The sequence below is a fragment of the Podarcis liolepis genome, assembly GCF_965112155.1.
Source record: "Podarcis liolepis genome assembly, chromosome: 11".
NCBI lineage: Eukaryota > Metazoa > Chordata > Lepidosauria > Squamata > Lacertidae > Podarcis > Podarcis liolepis.
This window is the reverse complement of record NC_139565.1, coordinates 15,830,928-15,853,319: the sequence shown is the minus strand read 5'-3', so window position 1 is coordinate 15,853,319 and position 22,392 is coordinate 15,830,928. Positions and strand designations below refer to the sequence as shown.

The following is a 22,392-nucleotide window of genomic DNA, read 5'->3' as shown; positions in this document are numbered from 1 at the left end:
GACTGGCAACGGGCTGAAGTGTGAGTCTGGTGCCTGTCTGCTGCTCTGTGCCCTAACTCCTTCCGATGAGTCCTTGGTGTCCTGTCCAAGCTTAGCTCAAGGAAGCCAAGGGATGCTGGGCTGAAGCAAGGGTCACATTCAGCAGTCAAGATGAAAGTGCAGGGTTGCAATGGGCAAGATCTTTCAGAACCCTGGACAGATCTCTGTGGCAAAGACTGGCAGTAACTCACCCAAGGAGAGCTGTTGTCTCAGCAGCATGCTGGGGCCCCCTGGGGCCTGCCTGTTCTGGGTCTGCTTTTAACCCCACCCCCGCCAAGGATCTGTTTCTTAAGGGATACTGCAGGCTCTAGCGTCAAGGCAGTGAAGACAGAGGTGCCAGGGCTTTCTGTGTCTGAGATGTTGTGTAAAATAATATTCTATGGCCTGAAAGGTATTGAAATGTGGGGTGATGGTTCCTTAGGTGGTGCCTCTTCTCCTTCTTCAGCGTAGAGGAAGGTTCATGAATAATAATAATAATGAAGCCGGGCTCAGAGCGGCTAACAACAGTAAAATAATACAACATTCATGAAGGATGTGGGCCAGAGAACATGGCAACTGGCAAAAGAGCTAGCCATTGGCTTCGTAGTGGCATTATCTCCCCCTCAGCATAAGAAAACACAGGCTTGTCCTACCCCTGAACATTACTTACAGAACAATCCTAAGCATGTATACTCAGAGGTTAAGTCCCACTGAGTTCAATGGAACTTTATCCTGAAAAAGTTTGGTTAGGATTGCAGCCTTGGGTTTAATGAAGTCAGGAAGTATTTGAATCAAAATGCCACTTCTAAAACTAATATGAACTGAATGGGGGGGGGGATCTAAGATTTTCATAATTTAAACTTGCAAAAATGCACATTTATGATTCTCCTAATTGGAATGTTTTCTAACACCCTCAGTTAAATCTGTGGTTGGATATTGGAACATTAGAAATACATTTTTTGATATTTAACATTATTCACATTAAATTCATCACATTTTACCTTCTTGTTAATGTAACTTTCTTTTTCAGATTTGAACTTATGCAAATCAAAAATGAAAAGTTAAAGCCATTATCTGATCCCGCCCCCACCCCATTTCAGATTTGTGTAAACTTTTGTTTTGATTCTGACCACTTTCCCCATAATACTTTTCCTGCACAGAGATAATTTCTGTGTAGGAAAAATATATACACTTGCATCTGTGAACTGTGATGCTGTGAGTGTTTATTTTATCATGGGTACATGAGTTCAATAACTGCACAATTGCTGAGGTGACCATCCTGTTCAAGTTGCTGACTACATTTAAGTCATATTGATGTGGGGGAAATGAAATTTCTCTCATTTGTGACCCTAAATGCTTTATTAGAAACTATGTCATGTTTTAAGAAATAATAGTAATAATTGTTGGATGATGATTTTCATCACAACCTTCCTGCAGGTCATTAAATCCCCCCCCTCCAGTTATTAACTGTAGGAAAAATTATTCCATTGGTACCAATTGATTTAATCTCTGCTCCCATGGTTCATTGTGACCTATTATTAATTTTCTCTATACCTGTTATAAGCATTTTGAAACCTGATGTTTCTACCCTTAGTTAGTTCAGAACCAAGCAAATGCCAGCTCTATAAACAGCAGTGTCAACAGGTAGCAATGTTGCTACCTTCACAAACATCTAACATTTTTAACTTTCTTATATATTCATTTAAGGCTTTGAATTACAGAGAAAACTATAATCTACAAAAAAGTAATCCTTATCATTTATACTTCCTAAATTCAAAGAACTGGGACACGATTACACAATGCAAGACGTGTCCTGAATGGACAAACAAAATCTGCTTAATTGTTTCTGAGCCCTCTTTCATCTGAAGCTTAAACAATAAGAAGAGGATAAAAGGATTTTTCAAGTGTGAGGCCCCTGACTGCTCAATGATCAGAGGCCTCCTATACACCTCAAAACAGGCAGCTGAAAAACAGTATATGTTTGCAGCATGACTTGCATGAAATTGTATTATTTAAGGAGGGAAATAATATTTATATTCAACACTTGACCAAGATGCATTTTCATAATGTGTCGTCATCTCCCCGCCTAAAAAAAATAAAAAAATGCTATGAACCTACATTTCGCAGAACAAACTGCAAACGATATATAGTACAAACCACCATGCCATTTAAAGTTATCTTCAAAAGGTAAGTGAACTTTTTAGAAAAACTGTAACAAGTTATTCTTGCAATGACTGTCAGACCTGCTGATACACAAATACAGTAGTTGTCATGTGGATCTTAAACTAACTTACTTATACAGAAGTGGAATGGAATTTAATTACAGTTGCTTTCAAGAAAATATGGCAATATTGAAACACTATCCTATATGCTGTCTATGAATGATCTAACTGTAAAACGTTACATTGGAACCTGTCCAATACTCAACAGAAGGGCAGCCTGTTTTATCAGATAAATGGGTAATTTAGCTGATGATAGTCAGATGGTATAATAAATATTCACAAAAAATCACATGCATCATCACAACCAACCATTTTAAACTGCAGTGTGTGACAACGTAGGCAGCAGCTCCCAGACTTGTATATGTAAGAGGTTTTGTATGAATTAGCTGTTTTTTCAAGTTCCACTCAACTACCCTGGGCTGCTCCCTTGTTATTCAATGAACTTACCAAAGCGCTTAATTTCATTACCCAATTCGCTGCTTTTCATTTCTGCCTGGAGGGTGGAAAAATATGTAACTTATGGTCAATTCACACATTGTACTGGACTTCTTCAGGGAAAATGTAGCATGAAAGCGGCAACGCAATGATCTGACTCAAAGACGGACTGTAAATCAGAAATTTAAGAAATACTCTGTTCACAAGTGATACCTTTGTATGCCTAGGCAGGGGTGTAGCTAGCCGCTCCAGCACCCGGAGCGCTGGGGGCGGGGCAAGCCGCCCACGGAGGCAGGGTGATCCGCCCAGGGAGGCGCTGTGGCGATCTACCCACGGTGTCCGCATGGCGGACGCAAGCCCCATGTTGCCATTTCGGGCAGCTCGGGGCCCCAAGCCACTGCCTCACTCACAAGAGAGACGCATGGCTTGGGTGCACTGCAGGCCAGGCCCCGTGGTAAGTGCCGCCCCCGTGGTGTGCCTTTTGTCACCCCCTCAGGGATTACACAAGCCCCTTTTGTGTATTTGATCTCACATTATATTATGGAGTAGAACCACCACCACATTTGTGAAAGGAGCAAGGAAATTTCACAAGTTACGCTAGAAACATAGTTTAGCCTGGAATGTGTTACTTTTTACTGTTGTTCATATGTGAAGAGCCAGTGCAGTGTAGTGGTCAGACTAGGACCTGGGAGACCAGGGTTCAAATCTCTGCTCAGCCCTGAAGTTCAGTGGGTGACTTTGGACCAGTCCCTCTGCCTCTCAACCAGGGGCACAAACTCCTATGAGCAGAGGTGTCTTCAGTCCCCTTAATATTTTGTAGCAGGGTGCTCAGCCCCCCCCCAAATACTGAGGGCCTAGCATGGAGATGTGGGATGTGAAACACAAGAGCAGTTAAGTACAACATTCCTAGTGTGAACATGTTTACAAATGGGGAGGAATGTTTGTCCAGCCAGCAGGTAAACTTCCTGTTTCCTTCTAGGCTGGGACAGACTTCCTCTGCATGTGATCAGAGGTGGGTGTGGCCTCACCTGTGCAGGTAATGACAAAAGCACAGGGCAGGGCAGCCATCTCTCTCTTTTTGACTACATGCATCGAAGAAGCAACATCTGCTTAGCCAAATATGCTCTCTTGGCCTCCAGCCAAGAGAGGACAAAGGGACTATCTCTTTATGGGATAGTTTCTAGGTGTATGTTACTTTTCTAAGCTAAGTCTGCCTTCTGGGATCTGATTGTGAACAGAATGTGAGTAAACTCTTTTTATACTTTTAAAGAAGACTGTGTCATGTCTTATCTTTTATGAGGGAATAAGGGGAAAATACCAGAACAGTTATTATAGAGGCTTTAGTGAGCCTGAGCAAATGCATCCGCTGTGAGTTTAAAAAGGGGAATGTTACTCTGCTAAATTGTGAACTTGTTGACACAAGTTGGAAAGGTTATAATTAAACAATATATCCTCTCCTGCATCCCTGAACATTCCCACAGGAGCCTCCATCCAAAATGCTGCTTCCTAGGCATGCCAGGCTGCCAGTGGTGCCACAAGGACTGCCAAGCTGCTGGCTGGCCTGCTAGGCTGCTTGTTGTTGGCCTAGCAGGCCTGCCAGCAGCCCGTCAAGCTTCACAGCACTGGCAGCGGCCTGGCAGGACTCATACCGGTGGCCTGGCAGGCCTTGCGCTGGCGGGCTGGGGGGGGGGGCTCGCCGCAGCAGGAGGTGGCGGCAGGAACATCAGACCCACCAGGTGGAGAAAGAGCTCAGCCAGTGAAGGTAAGGGTGGTTCAGCAGCTCTTCCTCCCTTACTTTTGGGCCAACCTGAAGTACTTGCTGAAAGTGATGTGCCATGGCTCGACCGTGGAGGTCTACAGGCCACGGGGCAGGATTCATGCCACACTAGAGCGCTTTGTGAAGCTGGGCCAAAAGCAACAGCAAAGGGCAGGTTCACACCTACCAGGCGGTGGACAGGAGGAGCGCCGGCTTCCAGAAGCACGTCGGTGTTGGCAGGCTAGCAAGTAGGCCAGCAGTGTGGCAGGCTTTGCGCAATGTGGTGGCACTGGCTTGGCAGTCCTCATGGTGGGAGGCGGCAGCAGCCTGCCAGGTCTCGCCGTGGCACTCCTCGGTGGCAGAGCGGGCAGAGAAAGATCTCAGCTGGTGAAGGTAAGGCAGAGCCACGTGGTCCGGAAGATGCAGCAGGGAGGCGAGCGTCAGGGTCGTGGGGCAGCAGTGGACCGGTGTGGGTAGCATAGGCGCCGACTCCATGGGGCTTGAGGGGGCTCGAGCCCCCTCAAAAAAATTTTTGGGGGGGCTCAGCCCCCCCAATAATCTCGGGCGGGCGCCCTTCCAGCAGAGCGCCGCCGCCGTCCCCCGCCTCCTCCCCACCTGCTCCTTCGCCAGCCAGCCAGCCGCGCGCCCTAATCGGAGAGCCCCGGCCGGAAATCCCGCGAGAACAGGGGAATCCCGACTGGCCACACCTCCCAGCCAGCCAATCGGCTGGCTGGGGGGGCGTGGCTTGCCCTATTTAGGGCCGGAGCCACTTTATTTGCATATTCATGAGCTTATTTATTATTCATGAGCTTTCCCAGGCCCCCCCAATATTTTTTCTAAGTCCGCGTCCCTGGTGGGTAGTGGCAGTGAGCGGTGAGGTTGTATGAGGGGGCAGGGAGGTGAGCAGTGTTGGGATGTGTCCAGGAAGACGGGGGCATTTGGCAGGCCCCCAGCTGGCTCCAGCCACCGGCCAGCAGCCGGGCAAACTTCGGTTCTCGGAACAGAATCAATCAGCAACTCAATTCTCAGAAGCCTTCAGAAACGGAGCACGCTTAATCAGCAGAGTGAATAACTCTTCACAACGGAAGTGGCGGACAGAGGCATATGTAAGCATATTTACAAGCGTTGGGTGGCGCTGTGGGTTAAACCACAGAGCCTAGGACTTGCCAATCAGAAGGTCGGTGGTTCGAATCCCCGTGACGGGGTGAGCTCCTGTTACTCGGTCCCTGCTCCTGCCAACCTAGCAGTTCAAAAGCACGTCAAAGTGCAAGTAGATAAATAGGTACCACTCCGGTGGGAAGGTAAACGGTGTTTCCATGTGCTGCTGTGGTTCGCCAGAAGCGGCTCAGTCATGCTGGCCAATTGACCCGGAAGCTGTACGCCAGCTCCCTCGGCCAATAAAGTGAGATGAGCGCCACAACCCCAGCGTCGGCCAGAACTGCACCTAACGGCCAGGGGTCCCTTTACCTATTTTCAGCATTAGGAACAAAGGAAAAACATGTCTGCTTCCCTTCGTGTCCAAGCAAAAAACAGGATAGCAAAAGCTATATACAAGCGAAGTTCCCAGCAGACTGCGTTGGAAGTAAACAGACATGTGACATACAACAACTGCACACGCCTGGTCTAAAGGTGGAATGGAACTATATCCTAACAAGCAGCGGGGTCCCGCGGGGTGGCAACAGTGGCATGAACAGATGGGGAGCATGGCATGGTGGAGGGGTGACCGTATGCGCACAGGCAGGGGTACCAACTGGAATAAAATATTGGGGGGGCAGGTAAGCCCCGCCCCACATCATTGATGGCGCACACCATTGGAAGGGCAATGCCCATGAACTTTTGGGGAGGGCGGCCCCCTCAGATACTTTATGGGGGGGGAGCGAAAGGGACCTTGGCTCCTACGCAGGCGCTCAAGTTGGCACCTCTGCTCCCGGCTTATCATGAGGCGAGAAAGGGACAGCGGTCCGCTCGCTTTTCCCGCCGCCGCCGCCTCGGGCGAAGGGGCGGAGTCGAGCCTTATGCAAGGACTGAGGGCGTGAAGGGGAAGACGACGAAGGAGGCGCGCGCGCAACAGCCTCTCCACGCCTTCGCCGGCGGCGCTTTGCTGGGACGGCCGGGGGAAGACGCTGCCGCTCGCTCAAGTCCGCTGAGGGGACGAGGACTCTCCGCTTCCTCAGGGGCAGGCGCAGGTGCGGGGCCCGAAGCCCCTTCCAGAGGAGAGCCGCTGCGTCTTCATCTCCTTCGAGCGCCCTCCCTCCGCTCCCGGCTCCTTTACGAGGCTGCCCGGGCGCCTCGGGTGACTGGCTCCTCCCCGCTCCCTTGGCCGGGCGGAGGCGGGCGGCGTGCGCTTGTTTGTCCGCCTGTTTGGTCTCTCGAAAAAAGACTTTCCAATCCGCGCGCCGTCGTTGTTTTTCGCCGCGGCCGCCGAGCTCATGTTTCCCTCTTGGGCGACGGCAGTGGCGGCCGGTCTGGTCTCCTTGCACTTCCTCCAGAAGCTCTTCTTCCCCTACTTCTGGGCCGACCTGAAGTACTTGCTGAAAGTGGCGCGCTATGGCTTGAGGGTCGAGGTCTACAGGCTGCGCGGCAGCGTTTCCACCGCGCTCCAGCGCTTCGGGGCGCTGGCCCGCCGGCAGCCCGACAAGCCCTTCCTCATCTACGAGGAGCAGGTGCACACCTACCGGGAGGTGGACCGGAGGAGCAACCGGGTGGCGCGGCTTTTCCTCGAGGAAGGGGCGCTGGTCAGGGGCGACACCGTGGCTCTGCTCATGAGCAACGAGCCCGACTTCATCCACGCCTGGTTTGGGCTGGCCAAGCTGGGCTGCGTGGTGGCTTTCCTCAACTGCAACGTCCGCGCCAGGTCCCTCCTGCACTGCATCGCCAGCTGCGCGCCCAAGATGCTGGTGGTGGGAGCAGGTAAAGTACGCGCTTGATCCGTGTTCGAAACTCTCCCGTTGTTCTAGGCGCCTTTGGCGACAGGGAATTTCCTTAGCTAGAGCTGTTTCTGGGAGCAGCACTGCCCCTGAGATTTCTGATTAAAACTGCAGAGTGGAAGGAGAGGAGGAGCTTTTTCTGCCTCCCCACTTCCAGCTGCTCTCTGAAGACTGGAGAAGTCACCCTCTGTTCACAGGCTATGAAGGACTTGCTCACACATTTATTGACAGCTGCATGAATCATTATAGCTAGGAAGTGGAAGGGGCAAGCAGAATATAAAATGGAAGGACAGTTATAAAGTGGTGTGGAATATAGCTATTAATGATAAATTAACATGTGCCATTAAGGTAAGATGGGGAATATGCAGGAGAAACGATTTTGAGGAGATATGGAGGGTGTCTGTAGAATTTGTACTGTTAAAATGGAAAGGGGTCAAACCATCACAAGAAGTGTTGAAATTTGGGGGGTGGGGTGGGATAGTTACAATGGAATGGCCTTGGTGGTGGTGTGCACATTTTATTCTTATTTATGATTATTACGTTGTCAAAATAAAATAAAAAAACAAAAACAAGAGACCCTCTGAAGAATATTAGGAGGGTGGGATCGACCATGTGAAAAATGAACAAAATATTTAGCTGCGGTTCATTCATTTTCAGCTTTGTATTCTTGTTCTTAAAAAAAGTGTGCCTAGACATTCCGTTGTTGCGCCCATAACCTAAGTTTAAGGCGCCATTTAGCTCCTAGCTTTCATATCTGTTTCTAACGCTGCACCTGATATTTGCATATTGCCCGCCCCTTTATCCTAGTGCACTTCATTCTCCCTCCTCAACGTGCCCTATAGTTTATTCCTTCTCATGGGCGTAGCAAAAGGGGTCAGGGGTCAGCTGCCCCCCCATCAAGTAAAACAAGAGAAATCCTTAATTAACTGACCAATCACATCGGTTCTGCCACCCCTAGGAAAAAATCCTGGCTACACCCATCTTCATTCTAGAGAATCTAGAGGAGCAGGGTGGGGTTTATGCCAACCAGGGATGCCAACTTAAGTACAGTATTGGGGGCGGGCAGTTAAGCTCCGCCCCACATAATTGCATGACATGCTGCATGCACGCCACATGAATGGCAATGTCTGTCAACTTTGCGGGAGCCCTGCCCCCTCAAATATTGGGTTGGGGGGAATGGACCTTAGCCTCTCTGAGTTTGTTCCTGTGATACCAACTCAGGCTGCATGCAGATCAGTGATTGCGTATTTGAATACTTCTTAGAGTAGAAAGGTCTATGAGCATAGAAAATGGTTTGATAGGGTAAAGCCTTCTCCTTGATAGTCTAGTTTTGCATTTGCGTGGAAACTGTATGTTACATACACTCACGCGCGCACACACACACACACACACACACGAGTCCTGAAAAAGGTTTGGCACTATTTTGAATATATAAACTTATAGCGGCAGGTGAGGGTGTTCTAACTTGTAATCACAAGGACACGGTGCTTTAGCAACAAAGAAGTCCCATGTTTTGCTAGAAGTTGCATGCAGCATGCACAGCGATTTTCTTCATATCTTTAGGATTTGGGGCAGATTCTCAACATGACTTGGTCTCAGTTATGCTTTAGCAGCCAATTTAGAAGTCTTGAATGAATGAATGAGTGAATGAATGAATCTTTATTTGCATCAGCCATCGGCCATAGCAACAAAACAGCAATGCAATATACAAAGAACAGAAATAAAAAGTTGATTATACAAAACACACTTCTGGGTCCTGAATCAGCAGTCAAATAGTGGACCTTATTCTAAGTGCCCCAGCTAAAAACCTTGAAACCTTTGCTGTCATCTGCTACTCTTGATCTGCTAGGAGGACACTGTGGTAGTGGTTGGGTGACCTGGAATGGACAATAAGAGAGGGGTGATAATCTCATTCCTCAAGTCTTTATAAAGAGTGCAAGCCAGAAGGGCATGCACCACTGATTTGGTACTGCCATCTCCACAGGGACATAAGCGTTTTTCATGTGTAGCAATCTGTAGGATTGATTATTCTTATATGTCTTGTTGAATACTGGCATGAGCCAACAAGTGGTAGTTTATTCTATTCGTTATGGCTCCAATATGGAAAGCTATATTGAGCTAACCTGTTGCGGTAGCAGGAGCCAGCACAATTCCTGCTAGCCCAATGGGAATTGCTCCCTCTCCTGTTCCCTGCATCCCATCCCATCCCATCCCCAGATTTGCTCTAAAGGGTCTAGGGGGGAACCCAGAACAGATTTTAGGGGCATACAGAGGAGAAGCTTCCATCCCTCAAGGAAACTCCTTGCACTTATGGAACCTTAGCACTACCTTGAATATAAGCCAGAGGCTTTGTTTACAATTAAGTGGTATACAGTTTTCATTAAATACTGTAAAAGACACGTTAAGTCAGCAAATGTATCTTTGGCAATTCCAAACCTGGGTTTGCAAAGGTAATGCGGATGAAGAGGGGTGAAATAGTAGAATTGGGAGGCACTGTGGACATAGACTCATAGAATTATAGAATTGTAGAGCTGAAGGAACCCAAAGGGTCTTCTAGTCCAACCCCCTGCAATACAGAAATTTCTCTTCTCTTTAATGTAATTGAACCTCCCCTGTTCAATGCTGTAAAAAGGTAAAGGACCCCTGGACGGTTAAGGTCAGTCAAAGGCGACTATGGGATGCAGCGTTCATCTCACTTTCAGGCTGAGGGAACCGGTGTTTGTCCACAGACAGCTTTCCAGGTCATGTGGCCAGCATGACTAAACCGCTTCTGGCGCAACAGGACACTGTGATGAGTTCCAGAGTACATGAAAACACTGTTTACCTTCCCGCTGCAGCGGTACCTATTTATCTACTTGCACTGGTGTGCTTTTGAACTGCTAGGTTGGCAGAAGCTGGGACAGAGCAACGGGAGCTCACCATCATCCTGCAGATTCAAACTGCAAGCCCAAGATGTTCAGTGGGTTAGATCTGCTTAAATACATCTAGTGAAAGAGAGTTAATACTTCCTGAGGCAGCCTGTTCTACTGATGAACAGCTCTTAGTGTTAGGAAGCATCTCCTGATGTTTAGCTGTAATCTGCTTTCATGCGGTTTCCACCCACTGAGTCTAGTCCTGTTCTCTGGAACAGCAGGGAACAAATTTGCTTCATCTTCCATATGACCACCCTTCAGATATTTGAAGACAGCATTTATGCTCCCTATGCATGGTTGCATGGACAGCAGAATGCAGAGGATGGTGCCTTGTAGTGTCAGCTATCCCCACATGCATGCAACTGTTAACCCCTCTACACGGTGATTTTTACATAATTTTATGATGCCCTTTGATTTGTTTTGCTTTACATGTTTATCAGTTATGATTTATAATGTTATCGTCTGCTACTCTGGAACTCTTGTGAGAAGGGCAGACTACAAATACATAATAAATAAACCCTTCCAAGGTGCTTTTGGGTGTCCAAATTATCTCCCATCACCAAACCTCTTAAAGAAAGCTTCCTAGAAGGTTTGCAGACTCACAACATACTTGCCTTCCAGTATGAAAGCCTTTCCCTGATGCAGAATTACCAAGTGGGAAAGAATACAGTGATCAATTATTGAAAACAGTTTATGCTGATTTCCATTAACAGGCATAAGTATTTGAGAATTACTTTATTATTATTTATTAAATTTGCATACCATCCTTCATCGGAAGATCCTAAGGCGGTTCACACAGATAAATGCAAATTAAGAATACAAAATACATAATAAAACAAAAACAAACCAATAAACCCCTCCCACAAACACATTTAAAAAGGCATAGAATGTTAATCAGCCAAATGCCTGGTTGAAGAAAAACATTTTCACTTGGTGCCTAAAGATCTGTAATCGTCAGGTGAGCCTCCTTGGGGAGAGCATTCCACAAACAGGGAGCTACCACAGAAAAGGCCCTGTTCTTGTGTTGCTGCCCTCCTGTTCTCAGATGGAATGGCAGATGACAAAGGGCCTCAGATGATGATTGCAGGGTCCAGATTGGTTCATATGAGGAGAGGTGGTCCTTGGGGCATTGTGGTCCTGAGCACGTATAACATGTTTTCCTGAAATAGCTGTTACATATAGGCCTATACATATGGATTATCATAATAGAAGACACATGAATAACATAATTTTTAAATCCAACTTTAGTTGATGCTAAAGATTTCTGTAAAATGTCACCAGTAAAAACTCTCTGGAAGATTAATTGTATTTCAGGAATCCTGATCATTGTCTCTTTGACCACTTAACACAAGACTAAGTGGTCTTGCATGGTAGTTAATTCCTTGCTAACATTGTACAAATTCCATGTGTCATTTGTTGCATACGGTAAATAGACTTGTTTCTTGTTTTGTCGTGCTTATGTGTATCGTGACCCTCTGTTCTATGAGATAGTTATTAAGAACAGGAGAAAATGTATGCATTTTTAAAAATCACTAGGTAATTCAATTTGTCTTTTAAGGAACAGTTCGGTAAATATTGTTAAATCTCCACAAAAATTACTGAATTGACTTTTATAGGATCACTGTGAGACTGACTGTACTCTAAAAAATTATGCTGAAACTGAAGTAGAAATGAATGACATCTGGAGTTGTACTTGGATTGTTTATTCTTTTAGCATGTTTCAGTTTAATATTTTGCTTTAAAAGTCTTTCTTCTGAAAGTTCTATTAGCCTACATATTACCAGATGAATGCAGCTGTCTTAAATTAAAGATTGATGGGAGTAAGTTCTTGCATTGATGAAATTCATTCTGAAAAAGTAAGGAGAAACTAATGTGTGTTTAGAATCAGGGGAAATGGATTTTATTTAACAAAATTAACGTGCTTTGAAAAGTACTTTACTTTAGGAAGTGATGTAAGATGTTATGGAAACATAATCACTAGGCATCATTGAAATGCTATTCTGTCAAGAGAATGGGAGCAGCTGCAATCTGCCGATTCTTTATGAACTCTATGTACTTCCAGCAGGTTTTGATACTGTTGATCGTGGTATCCTCCTGGGATGTCCCCGAGTCACAGGATGAGTGCCCCATTTTATGGTGGGTTTAGTTCTGCTTACAGGATTGATTCCAGAAAATGCTCTTGGGTGACTGCGCCTTGAACCTCTGTGGTGTGCCATAGGGCATGATTTTGTCCCCAGTACAGTGGTACCTCGCAAGACGAATGCCTCGCAAGACAAAAAACTCACTAGACGAAAGGTTTTTCCGTTTTCGATTTGCCTCGCAAGACGAATTTCACCTATGGGCTTGCTTCGCAAGACGAAAACGTCTCGCGACTTTGTTTCCTTTGTCTAAAAACAAAGACATGTTTTGTTTATAAAGTTAATTTATTTTCCCTTCAATTTTTGAACTGCTCTTTACAGTATGTGTGACTTTAAAGAGCAGTTAATAAACTGTTGTTGTACCAAATTTGGCTTTGTTTGGACTTTTTTTGACCATAGGAACGCATTAATTGATTTTCAATGCATTCCTATGGGATTTCGTGATTCGCAAGACGAAAAATTCGCTAGATGACAAAACTTGCGGAACGAATTAATTTCGTCTTGCGGGGCACCACTGTACTATCTAATGTCCATATGAAGCCACTGGGAGTGTCATTAAAAGCTATCGGTCAAGATGACACTGGTATGCCGACGGTGGCAAGCTCTGTTTCTCTGTAACATCTGAATCGGGAGGGACAATACATTCTTAATAAACTGCAACTTAATCTTGACAAGATAGTGGCCATGTCTGGAAATTGAGCTTTGTACAAGCTCTAGATCAGGTTGTACTCCATATGAAGGAGCAGGTGTGTAATTTGGGGCTTCTCCTAGATTCATTGCCTTCATTAGAGGCCCAGGTGGCCTCTGGCTCAAAGCACCCATTACCAGCTTTGGTTGGTATTCCATCTACAACCAGTTCTATACACTGAGAGCTTTGCATAGATGGTCCATACATTGGTAACTTCCCAGTGAGACTACAGTAATGTGCTGTACGTGGGGCTACCCTTGCATCTGGTTTGCAAGCTACAGCCAGCTGAAAATGCAGCTGCTAGAGTGCTTAGTGGGACACCCAGCTGTAGAGGTACTGTGCCAGTTTTGAAAGATGTACCACATCTTCATTAGACATTAAGGCAAGTGTTGGTGCTGACCTTTAAAGCCCTAAACGGCCTCAGTTCAGAATATCTGAAGGAGTGGCTCTACCCCCATTGTTCTACCCAGACACTGAGGTCCAGTGCCGAGGGCCTTCTAGCGGCTCCCTCACTGCAAGAAGCCAAGTTACAGGCCTTCTCAGTGGTGGTGGAACGCCCTCCCACCAGATGTCAAAGAGAACAACAACTACCAGACTTTTAGAAGACATCTGAAGGCAGCCCTGTTTAGGGAAGCTTTGAATGTTTGATGCATTACTGTATTTTAATATTTTATTGGAAGCTGCCCAGAGTGGCTGGGGAAGCCCAGCTAGATGGGCGGGGTATAATTATTTATTTATTTATTTATTTATTTATTTATTTATTTATTTATTTCAGGGTTTTGTTGTTAACATAACATTTAAAGCCTAAACCACTTGGGACAAGGATACCTAGCAAACCACCTCTCCCAGTACAATTCGAGCTTATATTTAAGATTTGCCAAGGAGAATCCTCTGGCCTCTTCACAGCCACTTCAGAGGAGAAGCAAGGATGCATGCATGTGCATGTGCATGTGTGGTGTAGTGGTTAAGAGTGGTAGACTCATAATCTGGTGAACTGGGTTCGCGTCCCTGCTCCTCCACATGCAGCTGCTGGGTGACCTTGGGCTAGTCACACTTCTCTGAAGTCTCTCAGCCTCACTCACCTCACAGAATGTTTGTTGTTGGGGAGGAAGGGAAAGGAGATTGTTAGCTGCTTTGAGACTCCTTAGGGTAGTGATAAAGCGGGATATCAACTCTAAATCCAAACTCTTCTTCACGTGTTTTCTCCCATAATGCTAAGCCAGGACTAGCTAACCTGTGGCCCTGCTAAAGTTGTTGGATCCCACCAGCCCCAGCCAGCATAGCTAATGGTCAGTTAGTCTGACAACATCTAGGGGAAGGCATAGCTTAGTTACCCTTTTGTCAAACTTTGGATTAGTGTTACGTGAAGCTAATCATCATGTCTTTCTCATACCCTAGTGCAGTGAAGAAATGAAAAGCTGAATGGTGCTTTCTAGATGATAGTATATTTTGTTCTCAGTGGCTCCTTTTGGGTTCTGTTGAAGATTGTAATCTGGGACACAAACCTGACCTGCTTCCTGCCCCAGTCCCCGATCCTGACAGACATTTCACTGCTGATATCTACAGTGGTACCTCGGGTTACATACGCTTCAGGTTACATACACTTCAGGTTACAGACTCTGCTAACCCAGAAATAGTACCTTGGGTTAAGAACTTTGCTTCAGGGTGAGAACAGAAATCGTGCTCCGGTGGCAGCGGGAGGCCCCATTAGCTAAAGTGGTGCTTCAGGTTAAGAACAGACCTCCGGAACGAATTAAGTACGTAACCAGAGGTACCACTGTATTTAATTGAATCCAGTATTGTATTTAATATGTTGCAATATTATTTTTTAGATATGCTTGGAACCTTAGAGGAAATTCTTCCTAGACTCCAAGAAGATATCAGGATTTGGGTGATGGCGAAAGAATCCACATTGCCACATGTTGATACCATTTTGGACAAGCTGGAAGTTGCCTCTGATGATCCTGTACCAGCTAATCTCTGTGTTGCTAATAACTTGAAGGATCCTCACCTCTACATTTTTACCTCTGGAACAACCGGTACAACATTCTATAAAGGTTTTCAATACACAGTCAGAAGTGATTGTGGTGTTGTTGTTTTTTAATGATTAACCTAGTGCAAACACACTATAAATCTACACTGATATGGGAGGGCCCCACCTCGAAAAGCTCTTGGCTTGGAAAACAGTTAAAACTTTTCTTTCTTTCTTTTTTAAGGCCAGCTGCCTACTGTATACTTCTGACCCCATAAACCTATATAGTACGTAGTAAGCTTTTCAGTTTTTCCAGATGGCCAGGAGGACATTAAACTTACTCATTTAAGAAATAACTACTTTTTGTTTTACCTTTTAATATTGCAAAACAACAACCACCACCTACTAATTCTACTTTGAATATTGGAACAAATAGCAGCATATTTTCTGATCATGTGACGTAGCTTTGGAATTTGGCTTCGTGAGCTTTATAATCTCCTTTCTTAGCATGTTGTTATACATCTGTTATGAAATGTTTCCTGTCCAAGCTTGCTGAGCTTACAGGTCATTGTGGAGAAAGAAAATAGGATTAAGTTACTAACTAGCCCTTTAGTTTTGAAGCAGATGGCCAGGATTGTTGCCATTGGTACAGATGCTAAGAAGCTAAGATCTTTATGTGCTTGTTTCGAAACACTCCTTATCGGAGGACATGAAAAGCAACATTATATAGCTGATTGAAAACAAATGTTCCACTCATAGTATTATTGTTATTTGTTAAATTGTATGATTATTTTTGTATTAAATATTATTTAAGAGGCCCTATTTGCCATATGTTCCTTACATTTTGATTAACAGCAAAGGCTAATTTATGTGTCTGTGCCATATACCAATATTATAGATGCCTTTTCGTTTTCTTCTCTGATGCTTGCAGAACATGTCTTATCTCCGTTACCCATAATATTTCCTGATCAATGATGTAGCACACATCCCCCCCTTTTAACTTGTATTATTGAAACCAAGTGCTTAGATCTTAATTTTACATACATTTAAAGCCACACTTGTGTGCATGGTCCCTATTGAAATAAATGCAGCAGCATATGCAGAATGTTGAAATGGAAAAAAACAACAACAACCTCTCACATCTTCCAGGATCAGGTTGAAGCATAAGTCAGTTTAATTCATGCTGCATATATACACTCTTATCGCAGGAGACCTGGGCCCTGTGGGACTTGACATTCTTCCGCAGGGCCTGCAAGACGGAGCTGTTCTGCCTGGCCTTCGGTCCAGGCCCAGTTTGACCCCCTCTATGGGACCCTATAAAGTTACCTCTGGCCCTTTTATCGGCTCATGTGGGACCAACATAGATAGCTGGCCCTGATGAATACTTTGAGGTTCCCGACCCCTATGGTTGTAATTTCATGTGCAGTCATTTAATTTGATCCTGATTCTAATTTTTAAGCTGTATATTAATCAGTTGTTTGATTGTGTTTTAATGTATTTGACATTAGATGTTAGCTGCCCTGAGCCCTGTCTTGGCCGGGGAGGGCAAAGTATAAATAAAAATTAACTTACTTAGTTACATATAGAATTTGCAATAGCATCATTTGCCTAAAAATTTGCAACTTTTATAATTCAAGCAAATCAGGTAGTGTGACCAGAAGAGAAGCTCTTTTCCGAGGAAATAATTAGACTATCTAATTATTACAACTATATGTGTGATAGAATATAGGAGATTGGATCACCAAACTTTTTTTTCCTTTTATTCAAATGAAGCTGAGGGGAAAGGGAGCTGGTTAACAATTTGTTCCCCTCCCTCCACCAACCAAGCAGTTTTCCTAATCTAATTCACGCCTGTAACGCCTTTGATGCCTGTAGCTTCAAGATGTGATGCCTGAATTTTGATCAGGAAAGTGCCATAGGTGAAAGAACATCAGGATGTCCAATCTGTAAAAAGCTGTAATAGTTTCTGAGGGGGGAAAAACATTGATGATTTTTGTTTTATATACCTGGGTAGCAGGGAGTATATAGCTTCCATAAACTGGCTACTTGTTTTGAAATAAGAAGTTTTCTTTTAAAAAAAAAATGTTTCATTTTTCTTCAAACAATAAAATAATTTTACATCAAATTTCAATATCCCATTTCAAAATATTTTCTTAATGCATTGACTTGCCTGTTATTTTAACCTTTTCGCAGAATATATAGTGAATGGGCTTCAGCAGGAGCAACTGGTTTGTTTATTTATTTTGGATGTTACTTAGTAATATCCCAGAACCATTTGTGCAAATTGCGTAACCTATTTTAGCATACAGATGAAAATTTCACCCTGGAGTGCAAAAAGTAGCCATTGATTTTTGTAATTAAGCAGTGTTTACTTCCCTTTGAAAGAAAAAAATATATGTTTGCGTATATTTTATTTCTTTATTTCAGGTTTACCAAAGGCTGCAATTATCAGTCATCTGCAAGTTCTGAAAGGAGCTGCTGGATTATGGGCATTTGGTGCTACTCCTGATGACGTAATTTATATTACTCTCCCTCTTTACCACAGTGCAGCCGCTCTACTTGGCATAGGTGGATGCATTGAACTGGGTAAGGCAAGTTGACATTTCCATTCCACCTTAAGGAACAGGCATGAGATTGTTGCATGTCACATGTCTGTTTACATTCCTGCACAGATTGCTGGGAACTTCCATTTGTGTACAGTGGTGCCTCGCAAGACGAAAAGAATCCATTCTGTGATTCTCTTCGTCTAGCGGTTTTTTCCTCTTGCGAAGCAAGGCCATTGATGGATTAGCGTCTTTTAGCGGCTTATTGGATCAGCTGATAAGCGGCTTAGCGGCTTAGAAAAAGGGGGGGAAAGGAAAAAAACCCGCAGGAACTCGCAAGACATTTTCGTCTTCCGAAGCAAGCCCATAGGAGATTCATTTTGCGAAGCACCTGCAAAACAGAAAACTCTTTCGTCTAGCGAGTTTTCCGTCTTGTGAGGCATTCGTCTTGCGGGGCACCACTGTATAGCTTTTGCTTTTGCTGTTCTCTCTGAGATGACACAAGAGAGAGACGACATGTTTCTGTGTCCTGATTTATGTTTAATAAATCTGTAGCTGTAGAATGATTTCACAAGCCTCATGCCTATTCTGTGTGCGCAGTACACTCTGCTAATAGCGTGCCCTGGTCGCTGATTTATGTCTAAGAACAGGCCGATGGAAGGAGACGGCACAGCTGGGGCTTGCCAGCTGGCCTCCCAGCCCTCTGCAAGTCCATAGTCTTTAGTCATGCTGAGGGAAAGCATGTATTGTTAAACTACGTAACAAGTGTTTCTAAAGGAGATGAATGATCAACTACTACACTGAAATAGTTAGAATAAGCCAAGAAATGACCCTCAATCAATAATCACGTTAATGGGGTGTGCCTTGTAGTTGCTTTAACTTTTAGTCCATGTTTTGGGTGTGTGCTTGGCATATTGTAGGAATGCAAAGTTACAGGTTAGGTTCCATCAAGGCAAGGTCAGGCAAAGCAGAGGTCAAGTTCCAAAAAGGCAAGCAATAGAGGTATCATCTGGATAGATCCAACTGAAGCTTAGACTGCAGGTCAGTCAATGCAGGCCTTAATATCCCTACGACAACCAGGAACCCTACACTGAACCTTAAACAGGACTGCTGCTTTCTCTGAGCAGTTGAGGCCCATTGCTTGTGAGCAGAGCTACTTTTAAAGGGGCCCAGCGCTATAAGGATGGAGAGTCAGAGCCCTGGGTCATGGGAAAGGGCAGCTGTAAGAAGCTCTGGAGAATATCTTCTTCCACCTGATACACGTTGCTCCCATAGGATTTCCGTTACAGGCCTCTGAGGATAGCCTTATGTTGTTGAGATGGTTCTATACTGGCTGCAGGTGAGAAGCATAATTTGTTCCATAATCTACTGGGAGAAAGACAGAGATGAAAGCATCTTCTGTTGTTGTTTTTTTGTTTTTTTTTAAGTGGGGGGGGGGGACTTACAGCAGTTTCACTTTTTCCTAATCAGCCAAATGAATTACGCTGAAAAGCTGGTTCTTAGTATTTCCTCTGCATAAAATGGATGAAAGTTCACACAAATAGTGTATAGTAACTTTCTGATGCATAGAAGACTCCTGCGTGCACAAAAAAATTTCAGAGTGGGTGCGGTTGGATAAGCAGGGCATCCAAACTCTAAGGAGCAGCAAACAAATTAAACATCCCTTCTGCATTCATATAGCATTCTGCACGTTTCTGTGTAAACAGGCATTTTCACCTCAAGGGAAATTTACCAGTACTTCCCAGAAGGGCGGCAGCCAATATGGCCTGGCCCTGAGCATAGCTTGATATATAACTGCTAAGATCAGAAATATGTTTTGCAAGGTTGCAGTCTGCCTGTCCCTAGTTCCTGAACGAGGTAACTGTGCCCCTGAAGGACCAGGAGCGCAGCCTGGGAGCACAGTATACCTGAAGGAGCATCTCCACCCCCATCATTCAGCCCGAACACTGGGGTCCAGCTCTGAGGGCCTTCTGGCAGTTTCCTTCACTGCGAGAAGTGAGATTGCAGGGAACCAGGGAGAGGGCCTTCTCGGTAGTGGCGCCCGCCCTGTGGAACACCCATCATTTGTCAAGGAAATATACAAGTACCTGACTTTTAGAAGTCATCTGAAGGCAGCCCTGTTTAGGGAAGTTTTTAAAGTTTGATGTTTTATCGCTTTTTATTATTAATAATAATATTCTGTTGGGAGCTGCCCAGAGTGGCTGGAGCAACCCAGCCAGATGGGCAGGGTATAAATATATTATTGTTATTATTATTATTATTGGATCTGGCCATGCCAGTAGGGTAGCCTATCCTGGTTTAAGGGATATTTAGCATTACAAGAGTGTTCTGGTAGAATCAATTACCTCAAAGGCACACCAAACATGTTGTTCAGGCATGGTGATCAATCTGGTTGTGGGAGACCGGGTGCTGTGCACAGGCCTAGCTAGCACTGTCAGCTCCTGAGATACAACCCCCCCAACCATAAAAGGCTCAAAATGCACAGCCCAGTTCACCCTGCTCCCCTGATATCAAGGACTTGCCCCAATCGTGGCCTGCCAGCAGTGTGAAAACGTCCAAGAGAAGGATAGATTTATTGTTTATTTGAAGACGCTTGTGCCATAATAAATCTGTTGCTGCTGCTTTTGCTTCAACAGACTAACACACTTCTCCTCTGGCAACAGAGCGGAGTCACTGCGCCCAGTTCAGCCTTCATGCAAAGGCATAGTGTGTTTTAGGGGTGGGGTTCATCTCAGCCTGAGGCCATAGTCCCTTCTAAGCCGTTTGAAGCCACATACCAGTGGTAGGTGGGGAAAGAGGCGAAAGTGGGTGAGGCAACAAATGTCAACTTTACCTTTCTACAGGAGCCTAGTTTTTATACACAATCTTTCACCCCACTGTCAGCCATCCATACAAGCAGGACACATGATCAGAGTTCAAAGACCCATTCCAGTCATTCAAAAATAGTGTGCAAAGCAGAGACACTAAGAGGTGTGGCCTGAGGAGGGTACAAGGGCCAGATGGAGAGGTACGGGAAATCTGTATTCAGCCCCCAAGACTTTGAGGTTCCCTGCCCCAATGCATTGCAACATGTACACATATATATATATTTAATTAAACCAAGTGTGTATCAATTAAATTCAAATCTGTTCTTAAGGATGTTAGACCTAAATAAAATTATCCAGTAGGTACTGTGCATAGTGTCAGCCAAACGTTAATCCTGAAACTGTGGTTTTGTTTTTCCCCCAAGGTGCGACATGTGTTTTAAGAAAGAAGTTTTCAGCTAGCCAGTTCTGGACTGATTGCAAAAAGTATAATATTACAGTTATTCAATACATTGGGGAACTGTGTCGTTACCTTTGCAAGCAGCCTGTGGTAAGTCCAATTAAAATAATATGTGTTAGTTTTATCTATAGCCCACTCTTCATCTAATGAGACCCTAGAGCAGTTTATGAAAGACAATTTTGAACAATACAAAACGCAATCAGATACCATCATAAAATTATTAAAACCATGCTTATGTGGCAGAAAACCACAGAGCACAAAACTCTGACTTCCATTAATGGTTGTGATTTACCTGAACAATTTTGAATGAGTTGGAACACTCCTGCTATCTGTGTACCTAGCCTGGGTAAACAACATTGGAATTGTCCCCAAGATTGCAAGATTGTCAACAAAAGAAAAAATGGGTGCTGCAAGAATTTTAGTCATTCTAAGCATGCATAAATCTCTCTCTCGCCAAGGATCTCAGCCAAATATATTATGAGGCAAGCAACTCTTTGAAAGGATAGTCTGCCTCCTATCTTATTGCTTCTAAAAGAAATCTACCTGCTTCTAAAGTACAGTATTTTTCCATGTATAAGACAACCTTTTTATGAAAATCTTAGTGATAAATTGGGGGTTGTCTTATACTTGGGGTAATATGGTAAGTAAACAAGGGCTGGAGCCTTGTTGGTAGCAGGTAACAGTTGCCAAGGGGGGTGGTCATCGAAAAACAGCTCAGCAAAATTACAAAAGAAGCTCAACAACTGTTTTTGTGATTTCCTCCCAAAAGCTCAACAACTTCATTAATTTTAAAATTTCTTAATTTTGGACTCCCAAAAATAGGGGTCATCTTATACATGGTGTTGTGTTATACACGGAAAAATACATTACACGTGAAAGCAGAGTTAGAGGCAGTCTCCATGGCATGCATGATCTGCATTTGCACTTTGGGGCCAATATTTACGCAGAGCGATTCAGATTTCTCATAGCTAGTTTCTGGCTCCGCAAAAATGGCAATTCCTTAGTTATTTATGGAAATGCCTGTATTGGGACTGACAGCATTACTGCCATGCCATGCACAAACATCCGAAAAATGTGTTTTCTGTCATCTTATATTGTGAACGGCCCTGAGATCTGTTAATGTAGAGGGGTTTATAAATCTAAGTAAGTTAAGTAAAAACTCAAGAAGATAAATCTGTAAAAGATAAATCAAGAGAGAACAATAGGGAAGTTCAAAGCAAGAGAAATACAAATTGTTGGTTCTCACCACTGTCTTATATAAATGTGTAATAGCACCTACAAATTCATATCGCAGATGAAGAATCACAAAAAAATATTTGAAGGCACAGCCACTCCAGCCAGACAAATTCCTTATATGCACCCAGTGTTAATCGGCATCAGTAGGTTCCCATTCTTTTTACTATGCTATTATATTCAGAAAGATGTGGATTAGATTGGATTCTTGACATCCTGGTATGAGCCCTGCCTGATTTAGGTTGTATATTTTTCAGTGTAGAATAGCAATTGACAGATTGAAG

General features: G+C 44.3%; 1 protein-coding gene across 1 annotated transcript in view; it reads left to right on the top strand.

Annotated features, from left to right (window-relative positions):
- Positions 1 to 6,459: 6,459 nt before the first annotated feature.
- SLC27A6 (solute carrier family 27 member 6) overlaps positions 6,460 to 22,392 on the top strand; it is a 44,877-nt gene continuing 28,944 nt past the window's right edge. Inside the window, exons 1-4 of the mRNA XM_083464527.1 lie at positions 6,460 to 7,341; positions 14,929 to 15,135; positions 17,496 to 17,654; positions 20,841 to 20,965. Of these exons, the coding sequence (XP_083320653.1) occupies positions 6,861 to 7,341; positions 14,929 to 15,135; positions 17,496 to 17,654; positions 20,841 to 20,965 (972 nt within the window). The 5' untranslated portion in view covers positions 6,460 to 6,860. The remainder of the gene's footprint in view (positions 7,342 to 14,928; positions 15,136 to 17,495; positions 17,655 to 20,840; positions 20,966 to 22,392) is intronic.